Below are 23,235 nucleotides of genomic sequence, written 5' to 3'. Positions count from 1 at the left end.
GTGGACAAGTATCCTGCCTCTTGTACTGTGTTTTGGAGAAAACGGGGGTCATGTTAGCAGTAACTGCTTAAAGTTACTGTGAAACCAAGGCAAATAAAAGCAATTTTTCTCAGTATCGACGTTATGAGCAGTTACTGCCTTTTTGCTTGGTAGGGCAGTACTGTTCTCTATCATATAGAAAAGTTTAATGGTTGTATATCGATTAAAAAGTAAACATGCATGATTGTAGTATGACAAGAACATATTACAACTTTATTCACAATTCCAAAATAACAATGAATGTCAAAGCATTGTCAGAATGAAAGTTACAAGTTGTGCCTTTAACCTGCGTCCTCCCAGGGCTTTGTTTAGGAAGGGGTATTAGATTCCCTCCAATATTAAAAAGAGAGAAAACAATTTAAGTCAAACAAACCAATGCCGCAGCCTCCTCTCAACAACCCTGAACCATATGGCTTCTGAAATGTATGATATCTTTACATTTTTACATTTCCAACAGACGGAGTTCGGTGACAGAGTGAAATTTTGCTACATGGGGTTTTACCGCAGTAATCACAGGCGAACGGCTTCTCTCCGGTGTGCAAGGCTACATGGACTTTTAACGATTCGTGTTTATAGAAACCCTTGCCACATTCGTCACAGGTATAAGGGGGTTCTTCAGTGTGTGTGCGTTCGTGTCTCTTGCGCTCACGTTCACCTTTGAAGCCTTTCCCACAGTGGCTGCACGCTAACGGCTTGCTGGTCAGGTGCGAGGCTTGATGCATCTTGAGGTACCTCGACCGAATGAAGGTCATTGGGCATTTGCCGCAAGCATACGGCTTGGAGTCCGTGTGCGTCTTCTTATGGTCGCTAAGCGTGTACTTGGTTTTGAAACGCATCCGACACTGAATTGCTCTCTCTTCTGAATGAACACTTCCGTGAATCTCATGATTTTAACTTTGAACGTGGTCTTCTTGCCATTTGTAGCCTTGTCAGCCTCACCACGGAGTTGGCGCGTCAACCTGAAAACATATATAATTTGTAAATTGATCTCCAACATACAGTCACAGAGCAGCACCCCTGGAACAAGTTAGGGAGTTAATTGCCTTGCTCAACGGTACAACGGCAGTAACTGTCAGTCCTGTGATTCAAGGATCATAATAGTAAAGGGTTTATGCCCACTGATAACGTCATGCAAACCTCAAATATAACAAACTTCAAAATGCTCTGCCAACTCTGGTGAATACGGTCATTCCTCCTCTTCCACTGTCTTTTCAGGTATTTCCTTACTATCAGTAATCTCCAATAGGTTCATTTCAGTGATTTAATCTCAGTTTGACTCTGGGATATCTCTGAATGTAGTGCTACAATGCCATTGGAGATCAACTGGTTAATTTTGATGAACTGCAGTTTGTGAAACAGACTAACACTCAAAAATGGACCTAGAATCAGAACAGATGCACACATTTTTCATTCCACAACAACCTGTTTTAAAGCCGTTTAAACATCAATAGCAAACTAACTAGCACATGTTACCAGTTTGTATTTGTAGAAGTAAAGCTAGCCACTTTTCCCTCCAATTTGTATTCTGTCTTTCCTGCATCGATGTCTGTGCTGTGTTGTGTGGAAAAGACTGAGACCACCATACATTTGTCAATTTCATCCAACATTATTAATTCATCCATAATAAGGACAAATTCATTGTGGAAAGGATGGGGCTTCCACATTTTGTATTTGGTAGTTATTGACGAGCAGCAAATGTTAGTACTTCCTGGTCACGCAATTTAATTTTGTTTTAAATAAAAGTCCACGTAATAGTAGAAATGTTGATATTTAAGTGATATTTGCATTACAAATTCTATGGTCAAATGAAAAATAACATTTCTGTATACAGCACATACCAAAATACTGTACAGGAAAAACAATTGATTGTGTGTCTATAAAACCAGGGTCCAGTCTATTCACCAGAGTCCCTAGAATACAAAATAGATGAGTTTGAACAAAAAGCTAGGTCATTGCAGTTGAAAGCCAGCATCTGGGACCTTGAGGCCTGGATTTTAATCCTTTGTTTCACAGCTGACAATCACATCATTTTTGTCCAATCAGGTGACGGCTCTCCATTGACACACTTTATTGATGTTTTCTTATTTGTGACATCACGTCCACTTTTCAGTATTTTCTTTTTGCCTCTTTTTTTCTGTCGTTGGGATCTCGTTGCTTCGGCCTGCAGACTCCCTCTACTCAGGCGCAATGTCCTCGGGGACTCGGGTAACCGCATATCGCTGATGTCAATCCTGTACAACCGCAGTATGGGTTGACAGCGCAGACAGGAAGCTGTTAAGCGGCTGGCTTTCAGCCCACTGCGGGTGTAAGGGCAGAGAACAGTCTCTTCTTTCCTTCTCTGTTTTATTGACTCTCTATCGACTGTCTTGCGTTGAACGGTCATCTCGGTGGCTTCCTCTATAGTCTTGACCTTGACCTTGACCTCCACAGAAGCCGAACCCGCTGGTTGCTTTAAAGGCCAGACCCTTGAGTGCCAACTCATCCCTGTTTGTTTTTTTGGGGGGGGAGTTGGACTCGATCACAGGTGGCATTTCTGACTCGTCATCCGATGTGACAGGGATTTGATATCCCTGCATGGTGGTACCTGACTGTCTCTCTGAGCTAGCTTGGCAGGAGGTACTTCCTTCCACCACCAAAGAAGGAAAAGACAATGAAGAGAGAATGTAGTTGCTAGCAGCGGCACTTTGAGCTAGATAAAGAGAATGCATCATAAGTAATCAGGATAAACTATTGAGATCAATCAAATATATTTTTCCCAGCTTTAATACCTGTAAACCTCGACCCCCATTATGAAAGGCATAATTCCATTTCAATATATTTTCACAATTTTGTTGAAGCCTGAACTAGCTCACCTAATTCACAAAGTCAAGGACTTGATGATTAGTTGACAAGTTGCTCTGGAATAGATCAAATACATGGAAAAGCTGGGGGTCCCCGAGGAGAGGTTAGAAAACCCCTAAATTAGTGTATCCCACCACCTACCATTAGTGTCAAAATGGTGTCCATTGTTATGGTGACCCAGTAGTGCCTGTAATGGCTCAGGGTGAGCTACAGACTCCACACACGCCTCTAAGAGACCAAGGGAGAGGCTGAGCCACGACGCAGTATAAGAACACAAAGAAAGTCACAGTGGTGGGGTTTCAACCTTCTGCCTGGAAAGAGAGGCACTTTAGGCCGAGTCCTAACTTGAGATCTGCAAGCACAGTAGGCTACCACAAAATGATGTAAAGTACCTGTTCAAGGTTTGAAGTGGGAATAAGCTTATCCAGTTTAGACAGGAACTCGTGCACAAGAATCTGCAGTGAAGAGTCATACTTGGGGCCGAACTTTCTGGAAAAACTATCTGAGAGACAAAACAAGCAGGTGCTTCTGAAGAAAGTTCTTGGATTTTTATTTACACTTCAAAAAATATCATTCCTAAGAAATGGGTCCCTTTGTATTGAATGGCTCACCGGCACCAGGTGGGAATCGGGAGCAGTGAAATCAATCGTTTCCGTTTTTAACCCCAGTGTATTTTGACACTAACCTGGAAGAAAACATCCATGGTTTTGAATTAACTTCATGAAGCTTGCCTCTGATACCTCCACCTTTGGATCTGAAAACTACAGCAAAGCACAGCCCCTAAAAAAAACTACTCTATATTATTTAACAGACTTGATCTTATACATCGTTGATCCGTCTATAAAGCAATAAAAAATAGCAACTGATAGTAAACTGTAAGAATGTGTGGCCATGTGGGAATAAAACCCACAACTCTGGAGCAGGTTACTAGCTAGCCTTTGATCATGACTCTCAGTTCCATTACATTACACATAAGAGGTCATTGGACGAAGGCGTCTTCTGTAGGGGAGAGTTCTGTTAAGATCTGCGACTCTCAGTCTGAACATGCATCGCTTGCAGTACGGTTTGAAAGATAAGGCCCATATGTTTCGAAAGCCATATCGCAAGCAATGATTATTGACGTTTCTAAACGTTAAAACACAGCGTCAGGATTGTAGTTCACAGGGCAGTCGTGGGCAAAGCTAATAGCTGAGAACTGTAGGGAAAAGGCTGAATTTTGCCAATCGCTTGAGAGCTAGTTACAAGAATGACGCTTCAACCAACGCAGTCATCGGAAAAGCGGTTCCTTCGCTGAATAGCCCTCTCCTCCTCCTGACTGGAGTTAAAGCTACTTAACCTGGCCAGGTTATGGCTGAATGGTATCAGGGTCGGCCAGGTCATCAGAGCGACACAACTCCAGAACCATGTAAGAATGCTGTTCATTGACTACAGCTCAGCATTCAACACCATAGTACCCTCCAAGCTCAACATCAAGAATAGAGGCCCTGGGCCTCAACCCTGCCCTGTGCAATTGGGTCCTGGACTTTCTGACGGGCCACCCCATGTGGTGAAAGTAGGAAACAACATCTCCACCTCGCTGACCCTCAACACTGGGGCCCCACAAGGGTGAGTGCTCAGCCCCCTTCTGTACTCCCTGTTCACCCATGCCATGCATGCCTCCAACTCAATCATCAAGTTTGCAGATGACACAACAGTAGTGGGCTTGATTACCAACAACGACGAGACAGCCGACAGGGAGGTGGTGAGGGCACTCGGAGTGTGACGTCAGGGAAAACAACCTCTCACTCAACGTCAACAAAACAAAGGAGATGATTGTGGACTTCAGGAAACAGCAGAGGGAGCACCCCCCTGTCCACATTGAAGGGACAGCAGTGGAGAAAGTGTAAAGTTTAAAGTTCCTCGGTGTACACATCAACGACAAACTGAAATGGTCCACCCACACAGACACCTCACAAGTCCTCAACTGGCAGCTTCATTAAATAGTACCCGCAAAACACCAGTCTCAACGTCAACAGTGAAGAGGCGACTTCGGGATAATGGCCTTCTAGGCAGAGTTCCTCTGTCCAGTGTCTGTGTTCTTTCGATCATCTTAATATTTTATTTTTATTGGCCAGTCAGTTTTCTTTGCAACTCTGCCTAGAAGGCCAGCATCCCGGAGTCGCCTCTTCACTGTTGAAGTTGAGACTGGTGTTTTGCGGGTACTATTTAATTAAGCTGCCAGTTGAGGACTTGTGAGGTGTCTGTTTCTCAGACTAGATACTCTAATGTACTTGTCCTCTTGCTCAGTTGTGCACTGGGGCCTCCCCCTCCTCTTTCTATTCTGGTTAGAGACAGTTTGCACTGCTCTGTGAAGGGAGTAGTATACAGCGTTGTACGAGATCTTCAGTTTCTTGGCAATTTCTCGCATGGAATAGCCTTCATTTCTCAGAAGACATTTCTTTGTTTCTGGCCATTTTGAGCCTGTAATAGAACCCTCAAATGCTGATGCTCCAGATACTCAACTAGTCTAAAGGCGGACAGTTTTATTGCTTCTTTAATCAGAAACAACAGTTTTCGGCTGTGCTAACATATCTGCAAAAGGGTTTTCTAATGATCAAGTAGCCTTTTAAAATGATACACTTGGATTAGCTAACACAACGTGCCATTGGAACACAGGAGTGATGGTTGCTGATAATGGGCCTCTGTACGCCTATGTAGATATTCCATAAAAAATCTGCCGTTTCCAGCTACAATAGTCATTTACAACATTAACAATGTCTTCACTGTATTTCTGATAAATGTGATGTTATTTTAAATGGACAAAAAAATGTGCTTTTCTTTCAAAAACAAGGACATTTCTAAGTGACTCCAAACTTTTGAACGGTAGTGTATATACATATATATATATCGTTTGTTACAGTATAGCTAATAAGATTGAGCTAGCTAGATGGAAGAATCAGCATGGCTAGCCAACTAGCAAGGTATGCTAGCTTGGCTGGTCAGATCAGTGAAACTGACAGCAATGCATACTGCAACATGTCACCGACACAGTCAATCAAAATATTTACCCTGCTCCTCCAAAAGTGTTTGCACTTTGTGCCTTCATAAACCTTAGCTAGCTAACGTTAGTTAGTTAGCTCAAAAATAGCAGACCACTTCTTTTTGTTCCAGGAACACTTCAGTCACGGAATTTCAAAAATATTCATAGTAAAAGTCCCTCACGTAATAGTAGAAAAGTGTCAATAACATGTATTAATTCATGATATATGATAAATAATTGTCTATACATGAACAATGATTCATATATTTTCATATGATGGTTACATTTGCATTAAAACCTGGGTTTTAAAAGATCTTCCAAGATCAAATAAATAATAATTTGTTTCTGTATACAGCACATACAAATATTGCGCTGTACAGGAAAAACGATTGATTTTCTTGAGTGGAAAATACTCAGTAGGGTCTCTATTAACCAAATATAGTTTGTTTGGGATGGGGACTGTGTCGTACAGTCTGTTGCAGGCTTTTAACGCCCCCACCTCCAAAACAAACTATATTTGTAGAGCCCCTACTGAGTATTTCCCACCCCAGTTTATTTGAAACAGGTAGTACATGGAATACATATTGGACTGTAGAGAGAAAAAAAACTTTATTAACTCTCTCAGTTAAAGTGAGGTGGAAAATACTCAGTAGGGTTTCTACTAACCAAATATGTTTAGTTTTAAGGGGGACTGTGTTGTACGGCCTATTGCTGGCTTTTACTCTATCCCCTCCATTGCCCCCAATGCAATATACACTGTACCTCGTTTTATGCTGTTCGACCACAGTAAAAGTCCAGAAACACTTCCTATGACCTAGCTTTTTGTTCAAATTCAACTTTTTTATATTCTAGAGACTCGTGAGTAGACTGGACCTTGGTTTTATGGACACACAATTGTTCCTGTACGGTGCAATTTGTTTGTAAAATACAACAAAAATACAGTAAGACTGACATTACATTTCAAAATTGCAGTTGAACAATAGCACCAGTAAATCAACAAGAATTATACCATTTTATTTTTTACCAGTAGGCTGTTATGTTCATTACATTAATTTACTTGAGCGCCAACCATTTCTCAATGTGCTCCACCTTATAATATTAAACGTATAAAGTAGTAATTCTGTTTAGTTCAAAATTTTCCCTAATGTATTTATATTTTCGTAACATAATTTTAACATCATATGCATTGCATTTTACTGCAAAATGTAATTTTGAAAGCAAAATGCAAAAAACGGAAGTCTTAATGTGGATAGATCACAGAGAATAGGTGGGCGCGTCCATCTGCCCAGGCGTTGCTGACGCTTGTCAGATCTTACAGATCTTGCTAATAAGTAAGGGATATGCGTTAATAACGAGGGGCTATGCGTTCTCTGGAAAATAATGAACTACGTGGAAGGTGTTTTTAACACGGCATGAGGTTAGTTTGATGCGTGACAACACACCTACGGTTTCCACTAGTTACGACATTAGCTTTTTGGTATTCATTTAAGGTTTGGGTTAGGCACAAAAATCTAATCAAATTTTATTGGTCACATACACATATTTAACAGATGTTGTTGCGGGTGTAGCGAAATGCTTGTGTTCCTAGCTCCAACAGTGCAGAAGTATCTAACAATTTACATTAAAACACACAAATCTAAAAGTAAAAGAATGGAATTAAGAAATATATAAATATTAGGACGAGCAATGTCGGAGTGGCATTGACTAAAATACAGTAGAATATAATACAGTAAATAAACATTATTAAAGTAACTAGTGTTCCATTATTAAAGTGATCAGTGATTCCATGTCTATAGGGCAGCAGCCTCTAAGGTGCAGGGTTGAGTAACCGGGTGGTAGCCGGCTAGTGATGGCTTTTTAACAGTCTGATAGCCAAGTGATAGAAGCTGTTTTTCAGTCTCATCTTTGATACACCTGTACCAGCCAAGTTAACAAAACAGATCACCGACCATTTTGAATCCCACCGTACCTTCTCCGCTATGCAATCTGGTTTCCGAGCTGGTCATGGGTGCACCTCAGCCACACTCAAGGTCCTAAACGATATCATAGCCGCCTTCGATAAAAGACAATACTGGGCAGCCGTATTCATCGACCTGGCCCCGCCTTATCTCAGCTCATTGGTCACCATAGCAGCACCCACCCGTAGCACGCGCTCCAGCAGGTATATTTCACTGGTCACCCCCAAAGCCAACTCCTACTTTGGCCACCTTTCCTTCCAGTTCTCTGCTGCCAATGAATGGAACGAATTGCAAAAATCACTGAAGCTGGAGACTCTTATCTCCCTCACTAACTTTAAGCATCAGCTGTCAGAGCAGCTTACCGATCATTGCACCTGTACATAGCCCATCTGTAAATAGCCAACCCAACTACCTCATCCCCATATTGTTAATTTTTTGGTTGGTCCTTTGCACCCCAGTATCTCTACCTGCACATTCATCTTCTGCACATCTATCACTCCAGTGTTTAATTGCTAAAATTGTAATTATTTCGCCACTATGGCCTATTTATTGCCTTACCTCCCTAATCTTATTACATTTACACACACTGTATATAGACTTTTCTATTGTGTAATTGACTGTACGTTTGTTTATCCCATGTGTAACTCTGTGTTGTTTGTGTCGCACTGCTTTGCTCTATTTTGGCCAGGTTGCAGTTGTAAACGAGAACTTGTTCTCAACTGGTCTACCTGGTTAAATACAGGTGAAATAAAAAATAAATTAAAAAATTACTCCAGGTGGGTCATCATAATGACTTGGATTTGCAATATCTAGCTGACTCACGCACTGCAAACATTGATATATATTTTAAATGTCTACGTATTATTAATAAATAGTACTAATAATATGTATAATGCACACATTCCTCTTTAGGAGAGTATAAGTATAATTCCGTTATTTTTTAAGTATTTTTATAATAATGTAACGCTATCGCTGAGTAAGTGTAATAACTACACATAATGTAGGATGTTGGAATACACCGCCCCCTGGTGTGCACTAGTTGATAGTGTGAGAGGAAAACTGCATTTTCGCTGAAACAACTGAGCTTCCTTTTCCATGGAGGACCATTGGGCGATGGGACGTTAACGTGGAGGGACCAAAGTTTAGGTAAAGCTTAACTTTATACAAAAACTCCGCGATATCGTGAAGCTATTGACAAATCGAAGCTCACTATGGCTTCCAGCCATAGTGAGCTTCTTGGTATGGAGTGACTATCATTATAGCCTTATATTTTACATGGTCAAAGTATGATTTTATCAAAATAATTTCCAAACGCATGTTGTTTCTGTTCTATCATATAGCCACGTTTAACAGTTGTATTCTGATTAAAAAGTAAACATGCATGATTTTAGTGAAACAAAAACATATACAACTTTATTCACAATTCCAAAATAACAATAAATGTCAAAGCATTGTCAGAATGAAAGTTACAAGTTGTGCCTTTAACCTGCGTCCTCCCAGGGCTTTGTTTAGGGGTATTAGATTCCCTCCAATATTAGAAAGAGAAAACAATTTAAGTCAAACAAACCAATGCCGCAGCCTCCTCTCAACAACCCTGAACCATATGGCTTCTGAAATGTATGATATCCTTATATTTTTTGCCACATTTCCCACAGACATGGAGTTCAGTCACAGAGTGAAATTTTGCTACATGGGTTTTAAGGTAGGACGCCAGAGCAAAGGTTTTACCGCAGTAATCACAGGCGAACGGCTTCTCTCCGGTGTGCAAGGCTACATGGACTTTTAACGATTCGTGTTTATAGAAACCCTTGCCACATTCGTCACAGGTATAAGGGGGTTCTTCAGTGTGTGTGCGTTCGTGTCTCTTGCGCTCACGTTCACCTTTGAAGCCTTTCCCACAGTGGCTGCACGCTAACGGCTTGCTGGTCAGGTGCGAGGCTTGATGCATCTTGAGGTACCTCGACCGAATGAAGGTCATTGGGCATTTGCCGCAAGCATACGGCTTGGAGTCCGTGTGCGTCTTCTTATGGTCGCTAAGCGTGTACTTGGTTTTGAAAAACATCCGACACTGAGAGCACTGGAATGCTCTCTCTTCTGAATGAACACTTGCGTGAATTTTCAAATTTTCTTTTTTTCCGAAGCACTTCCCACATGTTGGACATTGGAACGGCTTCTCTCCCCTATGGACTGATGCTTGGTGCTGTTTGAGTTCGGAAGGAGACTTGAAACCTTTTCCACACAATTCGCAACGGTGAGCTCCTCCTCCACTGTGAGTTAGCTGGTGATTCTTGAGGTATTTCAACTTTACGAAGGTTTTTGGACATTTGTCACAAGCATATGAGTTTGAATTTGAATTGTGCAACATTGTATGTTCCTTGAGGCCATTTTTACTTTTAAAAAATTTCTGACACACGAGGCATCGGAACGGTTTCTCTGTTGAATGAACGCTTGCATGTTTGTCCAAATAACTCTTTGTTGCAAAGCACTTTCCACATGATGGGCATTCAAGCAGCTTCTCTCTCCTATGGACCACTAATTGGTGATTTCTGAGCTTCCAAGCAGTCGGGAAACATTTCCCACACAATTCACAACAATAAGGTCTCTCTCCTGTGTGAGTCCGTTGATGCTGTTTAAAATTACATAATTTCTTAAAAACCTTACCGCAGTCCGGACAGAGGTACTCTTTCCTGGTGTTGGTAGTCTTATTTTGTTTCCTGTTTGGCCTTGGCTTTCTGTTGTGGAGAGATTCGTCACTCGAGGTTTGTCCAGCATTTTCTTCCTCCCATTGGTCATCGTCTGCGTTCTCCTTACTTCCGTCTGATTGTGCCACCATGGGTGCTTCAGTTCTCTTCTTTTCCCTCCTGGGTATAGTGAACAGCACAGAATCCCCACTGAGACTTTGTGCATCTGTAATTAGGGCCTGAATGTCTGTAGGCCTGCTTTCTGCCTCTCTGTCTATAGGCCTACTAGCTGCCTGTTTGGCTGTATTTGGCCCCTGTTTGTTAGACTTAGTGAGTGAGGAAGGTAATTTTGCCAGAGATATAAAGCATTGTTTCATCTCTATGGTTTTAACTCTGATTGTGGTCTCCTTGCAATTTGAAGTCTTGTCAGCGTCATCAATGGGAGTTGGCACATCAACCTGGGAGAAAAAAAAAATTGATTGGATCTCCAACATACACACACACAGTCACAGAGCAGCACCCCCGGTTCAGGTTATGGAGTTAAGTGCCTTGCTCAATGGTACAATGGCAGTACATGTCAGTCCAGGTATTCAAGGATAATAACAGTAAAGAGCTCATGCCCACTGATAACAGCAGACCCTTGGACTGCATAATTCATGCAAATGATGGAGGTCACCTTGGGGTCATGATAGGGTCTGCACCAAATGATTGATGTATTATAATAATTGATTATGCTTATGTTGTATTAATAGAAGGAGAAGGGCTATAAGACCCTCCCCCACTACATTTATAGGGTCCTGGACCACAGATTAGTAATATATGCATTATAAAGTTTAATACTGTTCCACAGTTCTTTTCTAGTCTCTGCCTCTTATAAGAAATGGTCAGAGATGTGTGAGCCATTGCGGTCAAAACAGGGTGTCTGTGAGAAAGCGCCTCAAGGCTAAAAGAGATACACAGATCCCTGCAGGGGAGTAAATAGATAAAGAGACAAGTCAGACATACTAATAAACTAATAAACCACACGGGAATGGAAAATTACTGCTGAGCCCTTAGAAAACACAGGACTATTGTTTTCTCCTGCAAGTTTGTATAACTGTATATCCATGGGCTTGGTCTCATGAGTAGAAGGTGTTGACGTAGGCAGTTACATCACTAGGGGTTGACTGCAAGACTATTAAAGCAACTTTGACCTGTTTTATTTTGCACAACTTACTCTGAAACATACATGCTGTGGTTCCGTTGTCAACATCTGTCTGCAATTGCATTAATAAAGGTTTGATTGATTTACTTTAAGAAGACATTGTCTGATTGCTGATTTCACCAATAAGCCAACGATTGACAAGGAACAAGGAACCTACCCCAACACAAACATGTTAAATATAACATACCTCCAAATCCTCTGCAAGTTCCGGTGAATATGGTAATCCCGTCCATTCCTCCTCTTCCACTGTCTGTGGGGTTCTTCCCACTGTCTTTTCAGGTATCTCCTTACCGTCAGTCATCTCCAATAGCTTACATTTCAGAGATTTAACCTCACTTTGACTCTGGGATATCTGTGAACACAGAGCTGCAGTCCCTTTGGAGATCAAGTGGTTGATTTTGATAATAGTCTGTGTCACGAACTGTTTCATCACACATTTCAACTGGACCTAGAACAAGAGAACATATATAGATATATTTTTCATTCCTCAAAAACCTGTTTTCAAGCTGTTTAACTATGGATAGAAAACTAATTAGCTCATACGTTAAAGGGATAATCCACCCCCCAGAAATGAAACTCCTGTCAATTTGAGGATAGTAGTATATTTTCTGAGTGAGTAAAATAACTATTTTCCCCATAATTTAACTTCTAAGTGGGCCGTTCTCACCACTGGAGATAAAGGATAACAAAACACATTTTAAAACTCTTAAATAATTACCTGCACTCCAGATCGCCAAGCTAGCCAATATATGGTAAGGATGTATACTTGTCTAGAACACACCAATCTATTTATATCGTCATGACAAAGTATATATATTTTGCTTTGGGTGTGTTCGTAAATTCAATCTGTAGTGCGCTCTGGGCGTTCGTAATTTTACTCGCCCTAGCAGAGCTGGTTAGGCTATTTTCATGTTATCCAGAGCATTGGTGACTGTAACTGTACAGCTAGCAACAATTTAATTACGCTTTTCCGGCGAGGTTTACTAACACCGGCCATATTCAAGCGGTGTCGATCGTTCGTAAATGCATCAGTTATTCTGCGCTCTGTCACACTCAGGTGAGTGCTCTGAAATCAGAGTAGATAGCCAGAGCGAATTTACGAACGGACCATTTGATGTGTTCTATCTAAACAGTGTACCAAATTAGTAACTACCATCATGCAATGCGCCCTTTGTGTCAATGGGAAAATGGCCGTTGGTGCCATAGCAACGTCTGCCTCAGAGACGAACTGCAAATTGAACATGGTCTAATTGTAGACCCCTAAATTGATAGTGCAGTGTGTTTAGACGATTTTACTACTAGCTAGCTACTTCACATGCTGGTAATTGTGTTTGGCTACCTAACTAGCCAGCCAGCCCAGAGAGAGCATTGCATTGTGGGTTTTGTAGTCGACTGCAACAGATTTCCACAACGATTTTCACGTTGCTACCAACCTCGTTATAACGAAATGAAACATTTGTGAACAACAAATATTGTATTAGTGTCATTTAACACTGCAAAACATAGGAAGTGGTGATTTTGGATGGATTATTAAACATTTTATTTGTAAAAGTAAAGTTAGCCACTTACTTTTACCTCCAACTTGGACTCCCCTGTCTTTCCTGCATCGACAATGTCTGTGCTGTGTTGTGTGGAAAAGACTGAGACCGCCATACATTTGTCAATTTCATCCTCAAACGACATCATTAATTCATCCATAATAGATACCAACTCATTATGTAAATGATCTGGCTGCCACATCTTGTATTTGGTAGTTAATTATCAACAGCGATTGTTACATTTTTAACAAAGTACAACAACATACATAGACAGTATGACGATACACCTTCTTCTTCGGTGGGGTTTAACGGCGGTTAGCATACAATAATGGTGCATTACCCCCACCACCTGGACTGAAGTATAAATCCATTGTACACTGAGGGCAAAAAACATTAGGAACACCTGCTCTTGCATGACAGACTGACCATGTGAATCCAGAAAGAAAGTTATGACCCCTTATTGATGTCACTTGTTAAATCCACTTCAATCATGTAGATGAAGGGGAGGAGACAGGTTAAATAAGGATTTTTAAGCCTTGAGACATGGATCGGGTATGTGTGCCATTCAGAGGGTGAATGGGCAAGACAAAATATTAAAGTGTCTTTGAACACGGTATGTTAGTAGGTGCCAGGCGCACCGGTTTGAGTGTGTCAAGAACTGCAATGCTGCTGGGTTTTTCACACTCAACAGTTTCCCGTGTGTATCAAGAATGGTCCACCACCCAAAACTCATCCAGCCAACTTGACACAACTGTGGGAAGCATTGGAGTCAACATGAGCCAGCATCGCTGTGGAACACTTTTGACACCTTGTGGAGTCCATGCTAACCGACGAATTGAGGCTGTTCTGAGCGCAAAAGGGGGTACAACTCAATATTAGGAAGGTGCTCTTAATGTTTTGTACACTCAGTGTACTTTGTGATACGAAAAGAGAAAAATTACCCGGCCAACTAACCGGTAGTCACTATAAACCCCGCCTATTTCTACAATTATCTTCTTAAAATGTGATTTGAAACCTAACCTTAATCGCACTGCTAACATTATTAAGACCAAAAGGCTAATGTTTCTTTATACATTTTTACGATATAGCCAATTTTGACTTTGTGGCTCTGGTAACTAGTGGGAACACAACCTAACCCACACTCATTAAAAACCCACCACCCCATTCCACTATTTTGACCCCATCTTATCCTACACCCGGACAACGGCCTGGCAGGACGGGAAACTACCATTCAACACACCCTGTAACTCTTCTGCAGTAAAATCTCATATTACTAAGTACTTCTTTGCAGCTGCCACCACAACACCTATTTTCTGTGACTTGCATTCCATTCCTGTGGTACAGGTGATAACCATGGCAATGAACACTAAAAATCTAGCCTTACTGAAGCACATTTAATTTGTAGGCCTATCACTCTGTACTGGAAAAAGTATACTACTCACTGTGAGCCTGTTAGGGTCCCTCACCCTTGACCCATCTTCATCTACTTTCTTCACTGGCTCAGCATAGAACACCTTTTGTACAACTCTGACCCTGGCAACCTCAAATGGTATCTCTCGCACCAGACACTTCTGATCCCTAGCAACAAGATAGTGGTTGTCATGGCACCGTAAGGTAGCCTAGGCAGAGAGCTCCATAAATATTCAACCTATTTTTTTCATAATTTTTAAGTGTTTTTGTAGCTTTTGTTTAAGGTATTGGGGGGGGGGGGTTGCTCTAGGGTTTGATCACTATATCCTGTGGGCTCAGAGTTGCAGGATCATGATGGAAAGTCTATCTTTTGGCTTGATAGCTAGCTGGATGTTTGGATTCTATGTTTCTCCTTGTCTGTCTCATCGATGACCTCTCCCACTGAACCTACACTGCCTTTCCAACGCAAATTGTCCTCAACTTCATCCCAAGCCGACTGAGACTTTCAATCTTCATCATTTACATTTTGGGTTTGTTGTTCTACTTTTTATGGACTATGAGATTCTTTGTCAAGCACTATACAGGTTAAAAAATGTATTCATTATTATTAGATCTGTAAATCCAAGTATGCCTAGTACACTAGGTCTACTGTTTAGACCAGGCCTACTATGTTATGTTTGTTAATCTTTTCAGCCATTTATTTATTAAGAGGACCACAATGGAAATACATTTTCAAACTTTTTTTGTGTCATGCTCGATGATTTTAAATGCATTATCCACGTGTGGTTGTATTGTGTTTTACATGATGAAATAAATCATATATATATATATATATATATATATATATAAATATAACATGGGCACCCCTACAGTTAACACATACTGCTTCTTTCACCAATACTACACATTCCTTTGTCCCATGCCCTTCTGCACACTTCTTACATCTAGGGATCAGCCCTCCTACACACTGCTGCAACATGACCATAAGTTTGGCACCTGAAACACTGTAGTGGATTCGGCACAATAGCTTTTACAGGATAACTGATATATCCTAACATTCATTTGTCGGGGAACGACTCAGCATCATTTTTCAAAAGGACAGACAGTGGCCATGTTCGAAAAGGATCAAAACCGTAATGTGTCATGGGTAAATTGTGACTGATTGACTTAACTACAAATAATTATGAGTAGTTATTTATGATGGAAGATGATTTGTAGATCAGTCGACTGCCGGCTGCAATGTCTAACAAGCCCAGTGACTCTTCTGTTTCACTACGCTCGCAACGGGGTCTGTGTCACACCAAATGGCGGGCGTCACAGACCCCGGGAATCTTCAACTTCAGTTGATCCACCTCACCGCAATTCCAGTAATCACTCCTTTCAATGGCACCTTGTTCCTGAGAACAAAGCAAGTAACAGGTATTGTCCCCATTCGCGTGGCGTGGAGTGCGCCCGCTCTCTCTGGGTGGGAAAAAAATAATAATCACAAGTATACTTCGGGTTATCTCCACCGATTCAACAGTACCCAACTCTTTTTTCACCCAATCTGATACCAAATTTAGGTCAGCCAAAAGGGAGTGTCTACTTTCTCCAAAAATGTCACACCTACTGTACCAGATTCATATTTATCATGACTATCGGTTCAAGGCTCTTAACCACACTTGCCACCTCAGGTAATTTATTTTCATTATCTTCCAATTCACCTCCAGAGCTACTGGAGTACAGCTCATTCTGTTTGTACTGGACGCCAATCTCTTTCAATCTCGTAACCTACTTCCTTCCATCTCATTGACCCCAAGCCTGGAAATATACTTCCATTAGAATCCTTATCACTTTCACTGTCAAACTCCATGTTCCACGTGTCTCCACTCTTTTCCACTACTACTTTTCATTTAAGTCTCTTGACCTCCGCCATGGTCCCATTGCAAAAACTTGCAGTTGACTGCAGTCAAAGCTCTTCTACCAGCTTGACAGAGAGAAATAGTAATGGCGTCTTTTTGTAGGCACTAAGTCCACCATGATTCGTTAGACAAAGCTCATGGGGAAAATCAATGCCGTTTTTGGATAAACTTAAAAAATATGGTGTGTGGTAACACAGGCTTAGCAGATCTTATACGTTTTGTTCTATGAGATAATCTTCATCAGCTAACGTCACTCTTTGTGAATTTTGAAGAATTTATGTTGTTAAATATTTTTTTTAAAGCACAAAGGCTTCGTAATTCATAAAGGTTATGTTGACCTACTGTTATTATCTCCTTGAACAAAACGTAAGCCTGTGTGAACGTCAGACCTTATTTTCTGTGTTTATTCCAAAACCCTGTTCTTTGCCCATTCTTTTTTTCCCATAGGGATCGCTGAACGAACCTGAGGTAACTCATTTCCGGGTTTTAGGACTACAATATTGACATTTTGTAAGGAACTACAAGCTGGCGAGCTCTACTGCTGTGCATTATATAGAAAGGCGCATTACTGCCACCCGCTGTATTGGATGTCAAAACTCCGTCCCTCCATTAGCGTCATGCGCCCTCTAGTGTTCCGTCTTGTAGTGTTCATGATCTCTGAAACTGCCATCGAAATAGCGAAGGAAATAGTTTTTCGGTGTAAAAATGTTTTCTTCATAGCACGATTTTGGTGCAATTATTGCCATAACATAATTTCATATCTTAATGCACAGCAATTAAAAATGTCCCATTCAGTGAGCAAGTCATCTACTCCTCATAAAAACTTGGATTTGCAATATCCAGCTGACTCGCGCACTGCAAAAATGTATTTATCTATTTTTTAATGTCTATGTATTATTAATGAATAGTATAATTGAAGCATAATGCATGCTTTATATAGTGTGCTGCTGAATGAACCATGTAGTTATATGAGCTTTTAATGCTTGGTTTCAAAGAGTTGAGGTATATGGCAGATGTATGCATATAAAACGCTGCTCATTCTTGTAAATCTGTGATAAATGTTCTATTGATTGATTCTGCCTGGACAGAAAGCGGACCACACTGCCATAAAGCAATTTTGCTTACTTGACCTTCTGCCGTTAATCTTAAAAAGTGTGGGCGCGTATTTCGATTTGGATTTAAAGCCAGAGCTTCCATATTGTCGCAAACCCATGTGTCGCGAAGCACGCCGCCCCAGTGAAGATGGCGGCTGAGCTGCACCCGCGCAGCGGAAAACTGATCGGACTGTCGAATTCGAACAGAACCGCTCAGCGGAACCAACCAGTCCAAGAATTTAACCACGGGTTGGTTCTAAGCAGAGAGCCACTGAGGGACCGGGATGTATTCACCGTCCGTATTGACAAGAAGGTAAACAGAGCTGTCACTTTCAGCTCGGTGGGGGAGAGATGGGAATGCGAGGAGAGAGTGCATCCCGTGCCAGTGGGACGGAGTCTCTCTGTTGTCCGCAGTGGTGCTCGTGCCTTATTCAGTCCTCTTTGGGCGTGCGCAGTTTGACAATCAAGCAGTACATTGTTGATAGGTTTTACTAGCGATCGTTTTAGCCATATCCTGTCCAAAATGTACTGCAACACATTTGCATTGGCACATTGACAACAATTGTTCAACACAATTAGCTAGCTCTGTGTGGTCCAGTCCATATACAGTGTATACTTTTATTTTTACGATGGCAAAGTCAACTAGCGACATCTTCGCTACCAATTGCAAGGCAAACTTTACAGTAACGTTAGCTAGGCTATAGCTAATGTTAGCCATACTAGCGAGCTTTTCGTGTGTGGATCGAACCAGTAAGTGCCCCGCTCTGTCAAAACACGGTAACGTTAGCTTTCAACGGCTAACTAACTAGCTATTGCTAGCCAAATGAATGACCTATTATTACCACGACCAACATTTAGCCTGATAGATTAACTACTGTATAGCAACGTTAGCTCGTTTAGTTAGCCACGAGTTTGCTTGTTTGAAATGTAAGGTAGCGAGCTACTGTAGCTAGGCAACGTTAGCTATATCTCTAAGTTAGCAAACTAGCAAGTCACTTGGTTGACCGCACACAGGCAGCAGCATTTTTCAGTTGTTGACGTCTAGCTAGTCACAAGTGGTCTACCTACAGCTAGACGAGAGAAGCCAACTGGTTGAGTCAAGTTAACCTGTCTGTCAGGTAGGCCATATGTCAATACTGTGGTCTTGACCAAAGATATATGGTCTTGATAAGCAAAATAAAGGCAAAACAGATATCAGTTGTGTCCTAACTGGTGTATGGTCAACTCAAGACCAAAGTTGACAAAACAACTGACCCTGTGTCAGTGGTTAGGGGGAAACCTCACCCTACTCTGAATAGGCTAATTCCTGAAAAGCATAGCTGTAGTTTATCTGGATTATTGGGCCTCTTTGTGATACACATTGGCTGCGTTTACACAGGCAGCCTAATTCTGATCTTTTTTCTCTAACTGATGTTTTGACCAATCAGATTAGATCTTTTGCCAATAATTTGGCAAAACTCAATTGCGCTGCCTGTGTAAACATAGCAATTGGGCTTGTTCAAAGTTGACTGACTGATCTACAAATCACCTTGCATCAAAAATAACTACTTATTATTATTTGTAGATCAATCAGTCACCATTTACCCAAAATGTATAATGATTTGATGCTCTCCAACACGGCCAATGTTTTGAGCCCTAATTTGTCTTTTGAATTGCATGTAGTCCTAGGCTAACCGTTAGTTACTGTTTCTGTTAAAATGTCTGCCTGCCTATGCAACATTTAGACTTCTTATCTCTATGCCGACCGCAGCACCTAGTTTGCCTGTTATCTAATTAGAATGTAGATAGCCATGATTATCGGTCTGCCAGCCTGCCGGCCCGTTGGTGACCCGCACACCTGTGGGTTTTTGGCAGAGGGCACTAGTACTGTCTCCTCCAATGCCATTTTAGCCCAACTGGGGTAGCACACAGCTCAGTGAACATGTATAGAGGGTGTGTCATTCAACCACTTCTAATGCCACTCTAGAAATCACTAGCTTGTCACATGAATAACAAACTCACACAACAAGCTTTCACATGAAGAGCATAGCTAACTAGATGGATAACATTAACAACAGATAGGCCTATATCCCTCCTGGCAGTGAGTGACCCGATATGTTTTCTCACTGGCGATAGTTTCATGGCCAGTATCATCTCATGTATCAAAGCTATAATGGACCACTATCCGTAATTGCATGACGGAAATCAATATCTGTGCTGTACGGTCAGTGCAACAAACTTGGCATTGTTGCTACAGTAATGCTATTTATAGACATTGATAGAGCTTGTGTCTTGTCCTGCAATCGGACAACAGGCAATTGCACCAAAACCAAGCCTTTAGCTGCTAGATTGATATACGACAGCTTGTTCGGCGTGGAATATGATGGTGTTTGTTGGTAATAGTGACAGTAGCATATTATGCGGGATGGTAGTTTGGTAAGCACTAGTGTAGTATGTGCCTGCCTCTCCCCCTGGCTGCTAGTCTTTCTAGTGTGTGTGTCAGAGAGAGATAAGGAGCTGTAGCAGCTTGTATTCACAGATGTATTTGTGTATGCATTCGTTTGCAGATTTGTGTGTGTGTGCTGGGGGGGGGGGGGAGAGAGGGAGAGGGAGAGAGAGAGAGATTTTTAGTGTGTGAGAGGGGGTCTACATCAGATTTAGAATGTGCTTGCAAGGATGAATGCCACAATAACAGATGTGATTTTCAGTATCACCAAATGTGTAGGCCAAAGTCACCATTTTGTGATACTGAAAATTACAACATCTGGCGTTACAGCATTCAGCTGACCTTTTTTACAAGGAGCACGTGTGCGCCTAAGTTGAAAAATGTAGGCGCACAAAAATACATTTAGGAGCAGTGGTGCTTCTAAATTAAGATTCCAGGTCCCATAGCAAAATATTTAGGCACATATGTGAGTACAATGTTTGCACTGTAGAGCCCTGCTCTAAATTGAATTCCTCTGCCTCAATTTACAGTATATTATTTACTCTTGGTCCATCTTTAACCCAGCTCAACCTCTTGTACTCTCTGACCTGCCTTCTCCTGTCCTCGCTATCTGTAGGCCTACTGTGATACATTTACTGACTTGTTTTCATTTGATGGACTTTACTCTGCTTTTTGGTCTTCAAGTCAAATGTGAGTTTGTTGTTCACAGAATGTGCACTCATTTAGTATTTGGTAGCATTGCCTTTAAATTGTTTAACTTGGGTCAAATGTTTCGGATAGCCTTCCACAAGCTCCCCACAATAAGTTGGGTGAATTTTGGCCCATTCCTCCTGACAGAGCTGGTGCCATAATTTTCTGGAATTTTCCAAGCTGTTTAAAAGCACAGTCAACTTAGTGTATGCAAACAACTTCTGACCCACTGGAATTGTGATACAGTGAAATAATCTAAACAATTATTGGAAAAGTTTTAATGACTTCAACCTAAGTGTATGTAAACTTCCGACTTCAACTGTACATACATACAGTTGAAGTCGGAAGTTTACATACACTTAGATTGGACTCATTAAAACTTGTTTTTCAACCACTCCACAAATTTCTTGTTAACAAACTATAGTTTTGGCAAGTCGGTTAATACATCTACTTTATGCATGACACAAGTAATTTTTCCAACAACTGTTTACAGACAGATTAGTTCAGTTATAATTCACTGTATCACAATTCCAGTAAGTCAGAAGTTTACATACACTAAGTTGACTGTGCCTTTAAACAGCTTGGAAAATTCCAGAAAATTATGTCATGGCTTTAAAGCTTCTGACATCATTTGAGTCAATTGGAGGTGTACCTGTGGATGTATTTCAAGGCCTTCCTTCAAACTCAGTGCCTCTTTGCTTGACATCATGGGGAAATCAAAAGAAATCAGCCAAGACCTCAGAAAAACAATTGTAGACCTCCACAAGTCGGGTTCATCCTTGGGAGCAATTTCGAAATGCCTGAAGGTACCACATTCATCTGTACAAACAATAGTATGCAAGTATAAACACCATGGGACCACGCAGCCGTCATACCGCTCAGGAAGGAGACGCGTTCTGTCGCGTAGTGATTAACGTATTTTGGTGCGAAAAGTGCAAATCAATCCCAGAACAGCAGCAAAGGACCTAGTTAAGATGCTGGAGTAAACAGGTACAAAAGTATCTATATCCACAGTAAAACGAGTCCTATATCGACAACCTGAAAGGCCACTCAGCAAGGAAGAAGCCACTGCTCCAAAACCGCCATAAAAAACCATACTACGGTTTGCAACTGCACATGGGGACAAAGATCGTACTTTTCGGAGAAATGCCTTCTGGTCTGATGAAACAAAAATAGAACTGTTTCGCCATAATGACCATCGTTATGTTTGGATAAAAAGGGGGAGGTTTGCAAGCCGAAGAACACCATCCCAACCGTGAAGCACGGGGGTGGCACCATCATGTTGTGGGGGTGCTTTGCTGCAGGAGGGACTGGTACACTTCACAAAACAGATGGCATCATGAGAAGGAAAATTATGTGGATATGTTGAAGCAACATTTCAAGACATCAGTCAGGAAGTTAAAGCTTGGTCACAAATGGTTCTTCCGAATGGACAAAGACCCCAAGCATACTTCCAAAGTTGTGGCAAAATGGCTTAAGGACAACAAAGTTAAGATATTGGAGTAGCCATCACAAAGCCCTGACCTCAACCCTATAGAGAATCTGTGGGCAGAACTGAAAAAACGTGTGTGAGCAAGGAGGCCTACAAACCTGACTCGGTTACACCAGCTCTGTCAGGAGGAATGGGCCAAAATTCACCCAACTTATTGTGGGAAGCTTGTGGAAGGCTACGCGAAACGTTTGACCCAAGTTAAACAATTTAAAGGCAATGCTTCCAAATACTAATTGAGTGTATGTAAACTTCTGACACACTGGGAATGTGATGTAAGAAATAAATCATTCTCTCTACTATTATTCTGACATTTCACATTCTTAAAATAAAGTGGTGATCCAAACTGACCTAAGACAGGGAATCTTTACTAGGATTAAATGTCAGGAATTGTGAAATACTGAGTTTAAATGTATTTGGGTAAGGTGTATGTAAACTTCCGACTTCAACTGTACATACATGCATACATACACAGTACCTTTCAAAAGTTTGGACACAGCTACTCATTCAAGGGTTTTTCTTTATTTTTACTGTTTTCTACTTTATAGAATAATAGTGAAGGCATCAAAACTCTGAAATAACACATGGAATCATGTAGTAACCCAAAAATGTGTTAAACAATTCAATATATTTTATATTCGTCAAAGTTGCCACCCGTTACCTTGATGACAGCTTTGCTCACTCTTGGCATTCCCTCAACCAACTTCACCTGGAATGCTTTTCCAACAGTCTTGAAGAAGTTCCCACACATGCTGAGCACTTGTTGGCTGCTTTTCTTTCACTTTGCGGTGCAACCCATCGCCAAACCATCTCAATTGGGTTGAGGTCAGGTGATTGAGGAGGCCAGGTCTTCTGATGCAGCACCATCACTCTCCTTTTTGGTCAATTAGCCCTTACACAGCCTGGAGGTGTTTTGGGTCATTGTCCTGCTGAAAAACAAATGACA

At 41.3% G+C, this 23,235-nt stretch overlaps 2 protein-coding genes across 6 annotated transcripts in view; one reads left to right on the top strand and one right to left on the bottom strand.

The window, feature by feature from the left end:
• Positions 1-473: 473 nt before the first annotated feature.
• LOC115199236 (zinc finger protein 436) lies at positions 474-13,608 on the bottom strand. Its single transcript, XM_029761861.1, has 4 exons — positions 13,312-13,608; positions 11,930-12,190; positions 9,903-10,996; positions 474-858 (listed from the first exon to the last, which is right to left on the bottom strand). The coding sequence occupies exons 1-4, from the start codon at positions 13,480-13,482 to the stop codon at positions 474-476; spliced, it is 1,911 nt and encodes a 636-aa protein (XP_029617721.1). The 5' UTR covers positions 13,483-13,608.
• A 4,186-nt stretch (positions 13,609-17,794) lies between these two features.
• The window catches only part of LOC115198308 (neuralized-like protein 4), a 28,675-nt gene continuing 23,234 nt past the window's right edge, over positions 17,795-23,235 (top strand). For 2 of the 5 annotated variants that reach the window (XM_029760191.1, XM_029760190.1), the window contains exon 1: positions 17,797-17,998. In XM_029760191.1, coding sequence (XP_029616051.1) covers positions 17,834-17,998 — 165 coding nt within the window. In that variant the 5' untranslated portion in view covers positions 17,797-17,833. Of the gene's footprint in view, positions 17,999-23,235 lie in introns of all 5 variants that reach the window. The other 3 variants (XM_029760193.1, XM_029760192.1, XM_029760194.1) reach the window with 2 other exon arrangements.

The sequence above is a fragment of the Salmo trutta genome, chromosome 8 (genome assembly GCF_901001165.1).
Source record: "Salmo trutta chromosome 8, fSalTru1.1, whole genome shotgun sequence".
In the NCBI taxonomy this organism is placed as follows: domain Eukaryota; kingdom Metazoa; phylum Chordata; class Actinopteri; order Salmoniformes; family Salmonidae; genus Salmo; species Salmo trutta.
Note: the sequence above shows the minus strand (reverse complement) of the source record. Positions and strands in the feature narration are given on the sequence as shown.

Excerpts from the sequence above, each read along its gene's own strand:
- LOC115199236 (XM_029761861.1), bottom strand. The coding sequence starts at position 13,482 with ATGTGGCAGCCAGATCATTTACATAATGAGTTGGTATCTATTATGGAT. Across the intron at positions 12,191-13,311 it reads AGTCCAAGTTGGAGGTAAAA|GTCCAGTTGAAATGTGTGAT; the intron begins GTAAGTGGCTAA and ends CTCTTGTTCTAG. Across the intron at positions 859-9,902 it reads CGGATGTTTTTCAAAACCAA|GTACACGCTTAGCGACCATA; the intron begins GTACACGCTTAG and ends TTTCAAAACCAA.